The sequence below is a fragment of the Sceloporus occidentalis genome, unplaced genomic scaffold, assembly GCF_023333645.1.
Source record: "Sceloporus occidentalis isolate IW3139 unplaced genomic scaffold, rSceOcc1.0.p SCAF_8, whole genome shotgun sequence".
In the NCBI taxonomy this organism is placed as follows: domain Eukaryota; kingdom Metazoa; phylum Chordata; class Lepidosauria; order Squamata; family Phrynosomatidae; genus Sceloporus; species Sceloporus occidentalis.
This window is the reverse complement of record NW_028316988.1, coordinates 21,390,266-21,398,686: the sequence shown is the minus strand read 5'-3', so window position 1 is coordinate 21,398,686 and position 8,421 is coordinate 21,390,266. Positions and strand designations below refer to the sequence as shown.

Below are 8,421 nucleotides of genomic sequence, written 5' to 3'. Positions count from 1 at the left end.
ATGCAACTGTCAGTCAAATAAAAAGAACAATTTTCTGTTGTTTAAAACACATCATGCTCAATATTATCCAAATATGTTTCTGTATAGTTAGACATTCCAAGCATTATAAAGAAATGGGGAGAGGAAGAGGAGGATCCTAGAACAGCAACTTCAGTACAATTCAAAACGGAATGTCCTGCAGGTCAATTAAAAATGTCGAGAGAAAAAAATAGCTTTACTTCCCCATTTGTCTTCTTCTTCTTCTTCAAAAATACAGTTATCTGTACAAGAAAACACTACAGTAAACATTGGAAACCATATTATCCCTTTTATTAAATCAAAAAATTATTTAGAGCATACTTGTGGTTAATACTAGATTTCATTTTTATTTCTCTAGGTAAATTTTTGACAAATATTAAGATAAGAAAATACTTAAAAACAAAAACAAAAAAACAAAAACAGGGGGGAAGAAAAGCAAATACACACCCTGGAATTAAAAAATAGTTACTACTATTTCATATGATTTAATGTTCCACAGTGTTCGTTAAAGGTACTAATAATAGCAGTTTCATCTTAATATTAAAAATAACAGTATTTATTTCTGAAATAGACAAAAAAGTATTTTGTTGTGTGTTTTTTTTTTGTATTTTGTTTTTTTTTAGACAAGCTTGGAGGTCTTAGATACACAAATGCAACCCAACAATGGAGACATGGAAAGAAAAACGGTATCACTAAAAAAAAAAATTAACACATTGGTTTGTCTTTTTATATTACCCCTTTAGACCTCTAGAAATTATACAACCCCCTACAAAATTCCCCCCACAATAACCAGCCTGACAGCAAAACAGGAACTGTCTTGATAAAGAATTCACATAATTAATTACAATACATATCATAGTTCAGTTCTTTTTGTTTAAAAAAATGCAATAAAATCAAAAAAAGACAGCCAAGGTACAAGAAATTAGAAGTAAAATATTTAATGAATTTACATATTTAAGAATATTTAAATACTGTTTAAAATTTCATTTTTTTTCATTTTTTAGAATTTGTTACATACCACCTAAGACTTCCAAGCCTTTTTTTTTTTAATTTCTGTAATTACAGAAAAGAGATTTAAAATTAAAAACACAAGGAAGAAGGGTTGGGGGGGAATCCACAAAAACCACTTGTTGAAATGTCACAGTTCTGGGGTTACGTTTTTGACGCCAGATGGTTGGTTACTGGCTTCTTTCCAAAACAAAACAAAACAAAACAACACAAAAGAAAAAGGATCCCGGAGTTTCGTTAATTTTTGTCCTTTTTTTTTTTCCTTATAAATTTGGGAATGGAGAAAAAAAAAATTAAACCAAAAAAATGTAATTACCCAGCATGTCCATAAAGTTTAGTACGCATTACTAATTGTTCCTGATTCTTAGAAAAAGTTCAGTATAGATAATCCTAACTAGTGTTCCACAAAAAAACGAAACCAAAAAAACAAAACCAAAAAACCCCCCGAAGAGTCGTCATCAAAATGTTGCAAATCTAGAAACCTCTGTTACAAAAAAGGTTTGCTTTCACAATGATTCCGAGATAAAAGGGGCGGGGGGGGGGGGGAGAGGAAGGTGGGGGGGATATCAAGGGTGTTGTTCTACTGCTCCTGTAAGGAAAAGAAAGAGAAAAGTACTTGAGTTCAAAATGTTCAGTGAAATTAACAATCTTTCCCCGTCTCCATAGGGCACAGTTATCATCATCCCCAGCTGGCAAGGCCACCAATGTGTCCAGAGGGCACCAGGATAGAGAAGGATGCTCCAAGACACAGTTCCTGCATGGCAGAGTGGGGTTGGACTGGATAGCCCTTGTGGTCTCTTCCAATTCTACGACTCTATGATTCTAAGACATACATCGGACTACTCAGCTATGGGAATCTAGCCAAGAAAACACTTGATATTGATAACCACTGACTGCTGGATTAGGACTCATAGAATTGTAGAGTTGGAAGAGACCACAAGGGCCATCCAGTCAACGCCCCCCTGCCATGCAGGAACTCACAACCAACGCATCCCTGTCAGATGGCCACCCAGCCTCTGTTTAAAAGCCTCCAAAGAAAGAGGCTTTAGTTCAGCAAAACATGATCCATTGTAACAGGCAGGAAAAGTGGTCATAGAATCATAGATCTCAAAAGATCATACTGTACTTCGAAGCCATGCTCAGCCAAGGAAACCCACTGTGTGACCTTTGGTAAGTCATGCTCTCCCAGCCTCAGAGGAAGGCAATGACAAACCTCCCTTGAAAAAATATTGCCAAGAAAACCCTAGGAAAGGGTCGCCATAAGTCAGAGTCAATTTGAAGGCACATAAAAAATGAAAGACATTATGTAGTGGTTTGTATATTGGTCAACATCGCCAGAAGCTGACTACAGAATCATGCTGAAGGACCTACAAATGTGGTTTCTCTAGGACCCGCTAAGTCCTCCATGTGATCAACTTCCAGAAGAGTCACATTGAAGGACCTAGAGATTCCTAGAAAGAACATACTAATCAAATCTTCAAAAAGTCAAAGGCACAAATGTGGAGAGCCAACTGTAATGGATCACCTGCATGGCAATGGGCAACCAATGACTTAGGAGGTATGCTTCCCTCCTGAAAGTTGCTGTCACTGAGATTAGATCAATCCACCATGGCTGTAGCTCAGTGGCAGAACACCTGCTTTGTACACAATACAATAACTTTATTACGGTCAAAGAGCAGCAAACACTGATTTGGATGCAGAAAGCCCCAGGAACAATCCCCATCATCTCCAGGTATAGCCGGAAAAACTCCACTCTTGAAGATCCTGAAAACCATGTACAAAATTCTGAACCCAATGGGTCTACAACTTCTATTGGCTGGGACACTAGACTCGTTGATTGCATTGCCATTTTGGGCTGTTGACTCATTTTAGCTTGTAATCTACTAAGACATTGTCAAATATACTGTTTTCAAGCCAAATTTCACACATCCCAGATTTGTGTGCATTTTCCTATCAGGTGAATAAGAAGAGATGTTTTCCATAAACTGGAAAGGGATTTGGGGTCTTTGGGACTGCTCTGCTACAAATGATGAGCAAATCCAGGACCTGGTTAATTTCTATAGATGTACTCAAAGGGAACAGCCATGAGGGAAGATGTTCAAGATACTGACAACAGGGAGACAGAAATACCCACCTGGCTGTGAGCCTGAGCTTGCCCTAATGTCTGCCCGTAATAAGCAGCCTGCTGTCTGTAATACTCTGCCCAGGCCATCGTGTAGTCTGGCTGGGAGCTTGCTTGAGGAGCAGCAGTGGCAGCATGACCTGGAGGAGAGGGAGGAAGAAAAGGAACATAAACACATACACGAAGTGGGAGAAAAAGTAAGTGTGTCATTGTCATCCCCCATCCAGATCCCTTATGTATGGGAACAATCTTTAATGACAGAAGGTTCCCCTAATACTGGGAAGAGCAAACATTTATTGTGAAGCCATGATTTAAACAGGTGAAGTGAAGCACCACCCTGGCAGATGCTAGCCACCTCACACAGTAGACTGTGGTTTTCTTGATGGAAGTCAGTTAAGACTGGCAGAGCACACACAAACCCAATTGTTAAAATGGTTGGGCTCACACTATTCATGCAAACTGGCCCTTCACCAGTGTTAGGGGTTGGCTGAGCCCTTTCAGAGGGCCCAAGGCCCAATTTTCCATCTCCCAGATCTGCTTCACTGCTCCTCCCAACAAAACCCAAAACTTATTAATCCAAAAGTTAAAACACATTTAAACAACCATGCTTTTTGACAATGCAAGTTAAAAAAACTGTTTAAAAACACATTTGCTGCAACAAGTTAAAAACTAAAGGGCTGCCTTAATAAAAAAGCTGCGGGCAAACTGAACCTTTTGTAGAAGGGAGTTCCACAACTTGCGAGCAGTGACTGAGAAGACCTAGTCTCCTGTGTGCTCACTAAACATCCCTGTGATGGTGGTGGGACCAATGGAAAGCCTTCCTCCACAGAACTTAGAACTCTGGCAGGTTCAGAGGCAGATAGGGTCTTTCAGATAGTCTAGACTCAAGCTGTGTAGGGCTTAAGCCAGCACTTTGAATCCTGCCAGGGAACAGAGCAGCAGTTGGTGGAGTTGTTTCAACCAGTGGCATCCCTAGCGTTGATGTCACCTGGTGCGGTCACTCATGGTGTCACCCACCCCACTGACCTCCTCCCGTTTGACACCATACAGAATCCTTAGCAATGCTTTTTTGCACTAATGTTACTCGTAAACTGTAATTCCCATATAGCACTGAGTGTGATGCTAATAGTTGTGACATAAACAACTAGCAAAATTAAAATTATACCTTCAAATTACAGTATCATATGCACACCCTAAATATATTTACATATGCATAGTGAAGATTTGGTTAAAAGATGATGTTTTTATAGAATATTTTAATAGAATAATTTTTTAAAAATTCAATTTTTAAAAAAATTTAAATTTTGAAATTAGAATTTTAAACAATTCTGGGGCCTCTACCTTCTCCTCCCACTGAGATTCACCCCATTCCCACTATCTTTTAAATCATTTTAAAGGGAAGCAAATGAATGCCAGAGCCCATTTCTGTTAAAAAGTAGGTGTTTGAGGAACAGTGGTGTCATCCCCCTTCAGTACTCTGGGTGCAGCATTTTGGACCTGCCAAAGTCACCAAACAGTTTCCACATATGGTACAGTAATCCCAAAAGGATGTAACCAAGGCACGTGTCATTGTAGCTAGGTGTGACTTCTCAAGAAACTGAAACAGCTGGCACTTTCATTTTAGTTGTGCAAATTCACTTCTGGCCACTGCTGACACCTGCCCAAAAGTAAACCAGTCCAAAATCAAAGCCGAGGAAGGAAAGACGTAACATCTGGCTCACCACTGCAGAAAAATTAGCGGCAAAGCATGCCCCCCCCCCATTCTACTCACTTTGTTTCTTGTAATAGTCCTCCCATGCCTTGCTGTAGTCTGGTTGGCTATTTTGCTGCTGGCTTTGTTGACCTGGATAAGAGATACCACGGAAGACAAGAGATAGTCATTTTCTTGCTTGACACACACACTTTGCTGAGTATGCAAGAAGATCCCTCCCCTCTGAAATAATACCAGGCTTGTTAGCTTCATTTCTGAAGGGGAAGGTGGCAACGTTGAATAGGTAGCTGCTTACAGTCCCCTAAAAAGCCTTTCCCTCTGTTACACAGCAGAAAAAACAGAGGGAAGCAAACAAGAGTTTAGGGAGAGGAACTCTGGAGAATGAGACTGACGGTTGAGAGAAGTCAGGCTGCTAACTTCCTGCAAGGAGTTTCTCTTGTATTTTAGAGGGTGAGGATGCTGCTTTCCTTCAGAGACTGTGGTGAAGGGGACCAAATACATTAAAAAAATTTTTTTTTAAAAATCAGGACTCAGCAACAATGGTTTACTGACACTTTATGTCTGTTGCATTTCTGCTGTGAGCAGTTTTGGGCTATTTAACAATACAACATTGTATTTATCAAACGTTCTGTGAGGAACAAGCAGAATGAAGGAAATAGTGGGCAGGGTCCAAAGAACAACAAGGAACTACACTTATGTCCAATTAATTAATTTTCTATGCATCTTTCTCTGGAAGCAGGACCTATAGCAGCTCACAGAAGAAAATCAATTAAAATCTAGCAATGCAAATTTTTAAAACAATTTAAACAGTCACAATTAAAAGAATATAAAATTATTTTAAAACAAACAAAAGTTACAAAATAAATAAAACACATACCCCGATAAAAAAACCTCCCTGGGGCAGTTACATATTAAATGCCTGCTGGAACAAAAAGGTCTTTGCCTGTCAGTGAAAGGAGAGCAGGGAGGAGGCCAGCCTAGCCTTGGAAGGGAGGCTCAGAGGATGGGAGCAACTGCTGAGAAGGCCCTCCTTCATGTCCTCACCATGCAAGGCTGTGATGGTGCTGGGACCGAGAGAACACCGTCTCCTGAAGAGTTCTTACAGATTTTTATAGGGAAATACAGTCTTTCAGATAGTCGGGACCTAAGGCTTTCCAAGTCATGATCAGCAGGCTGCAGTGCCTTGGACTTACATAACTTTCAAATCAGTGGCCTTCCCCCTTGTTCAGGCCATGCAATTCTGAACTGAAAAGAACCTCAACTGCCATCTGATATCACACACAGAGCTGCTTATGTAAGGCTGGGCTCTGCAATAGATAAAATAAGCTTTTGGTTCTAGTTCATTATTTTTTTAAAAGTCACAAGAAATGGTCCCTCTTTTCCATGGTCAGGAAAGCCTTCCTGACATGTTGGACTACAACATTCATCTTCTCCAGCCAGCATGGTCATTAATTATGCACAGAACTTTGAGAAAGATGGATCAACACATCTGGAAATCACAAAATCCAAGGAACCCTGGATTAGAACCAGTCATTTATAGACCTTGCTCCAATTATTGGTAGTTCAAATTCCACCATCTCTGGAGCTGCCACCAGAATCTCTCAGGACATTAAAACAAATCTTTGCACTTTGGCAGTTGTTTGTCATGCCTGTCTCTGTTTTACAGCTAAGAATTCAGTCTCATCCTTTAAATTCACCTTCCTTTCCAAATCTCAGAATTCTGGCATACTTTCTGCTACCACCAAATATTTATTTGTAGAGCTGCTTTTTCTCATCTGGTGCCCTCCAGATGTTAACACGAGCACAGATACATTTCCAAGGTCTGATTTGCAGACCATGATCTACAGTCAGCATTATGCCTGCAGAACTAGGAGGGCTAGCTCCTTCAACGGAACCATTAAAAATGGTAAAAGGAAACAATAGCTGGAATTTAAAGGGTATGCAGATCCTGAACTCATTTTAGAATCATTTTCTGACTGTGCATGACTGAGAAGGAAATCGTGGAGCACACAAGCAGTCAGTCAGATTGAATGGCAAGAAAACAATGAAAATGTCAATGGTATTCATGAGAAACTGCAAATGTTTACAGGAAGCAAGACAGCTGAGGTGAAGCAGGAACACCTTCTGACCAGACACCATGGCATTTCATGGAAACGGGGGTGGGGGGGCTGTTTTGTTTTTGAAGCCTGGCGAGCAGGGAATGATGACACATTGGAAGGATGAAACAGGTGCAAGGGATAAAGAATGGACGAAGAAGAGAAGGCTGGTTCTGGGCACGTTAAAGATACCTAAAAGGATTTCGCCAACGGGAGAAGTCAGAGGTTGGGCTTGACGGTTCCCCTGTTGATGTCAACAAAATGCTCCCTTTGAAAATCTTTCCTGCCATGTAGACACAGAATGACAATCCATAATGGCATAAAGGAGGTGCTGAAAAACCCATGTCTAAAGGCAAGGTGTTTTCACCCTTGGCTGGCTCATTTACTGAAGGTCAGAAAGTAATTAAAATCTAAAGGACATGTAGCGATCGGGGGAAGAGGACAACTGCACCCCTCCCAATCTCACAGGCAGAAGGGGGAATAAATGTTAATCGTTCTTATGTGTGAGCACAGTTCATACAGACTGAACTTCAGCATTAAAATACTGGTATTATTTGAAAGGACACATACACACTCTATTTGGAATAGGAGTGTTTTAATAGGTTGCAGTATTTTGAAGTTAACAGTCAAAGTTAACAGACTGAAGAAGAAATGTCCAGAATGCAAACAGGTCTGTGTGCAGTAAAGGTGCAGGGAGAAGGGAAAGTTTGCTGTCTATCTCCCCTTGTGTGAGGAGGACCACTAATCCTTTACCCTTTGCAGCAGGCTACTTTGCTCTGCTTATAGAGAACTGTGCAACATAAACAACTGCAGGGTGGCTTCTTTGGGCTCTTATTGCACATGGACAGGAGGTGATGCAACACAAGGTGTGGAAAGTCTCCAAGGCATGCATGTCTTGAGCCGTATGAAATGAAACAGAGGAATGCCATGATAAAGAAATGGAAAACTGAGCCATGAGGAAGCAGAGCAGGCATCAGGTTATTTACCTAGCTTCTTATAATAATCCTCCCAAGCCTTGGAGAATTCCACCTGGCCTGACTGGGTGCCATTGTGATCTGGAGGAGGAAGGAGGAGGAGGAGAAGAAAGCACTGAAGCCCACCACACCACACATCTTCCTCTGCTCAATTTCCCTCATTTATTCTTTCTCAATCCAGAGCAGGGAGCAACACCAGCACAGAGCGAGGCACTCTGGGCAGTAGAGGTTTAGCAGCAGTCAGGCAAGGAAATACCCTCTTTGCAGAACCAACAGTTGGCTGAGTGGCACTGCTCATTCATACTGCAAGAGACATTTTTAGCATGTGATGTATGCCTGGGTATTTCTCCCATTTGAGTTATTGTTTTCCAAGAAGGGACGAGCCTCTCTCTTCCATCTCCAAATGGCAGTGCTGAAGAATCAGGAGCAAATCTGTGGGGTTGCCCAATGGGGGAAGGGGGTATGGATAACACTGATCAGGGGTTCAGGTAA

The 8,421-nt window shown here is 40.9% G+C and overlaps 1 protein-coding gene across 4 annotated transcripts in view; it reads right to left on the bottom strand.

The window, feature by feature from the left end:
• Nucleotides 1–292: 292 nt before the first annotated feature.
• FUBP3 (far upstream element binding protein 3) overlaps nucleotides 293–8,421 on the bottom strand; it is a 60,990-nt gene continuing 52,861 nt past the window's right edge. For all 4 annotated transcript variants that reach the window (XM_089535224.1, XM_089535225.1, XM_089535227.1 and 1 more), the window contains 3 exons: nucleotides 4,920–4,991; nucleotides 3,161–3,288; nucleotides 293–1,615 (listed from right to left, as the gene is read on the bottom strand). In XM_089535224.1, coding sequence (XP_089391350.1) covers nucleotides 1,607–1,615; nucleotides 3,161–3,288; nucleotides 4,920–4,991 — 209 coding nt within the window. In that variant the 3' untranslated portion in view covers nucleotides 293–1,606. The remainder of the gene's footprint in view (nucleotides 1,616–3,160; nucleotides 3,289–4,919; nucleotides 4,992–8,421) is intronic.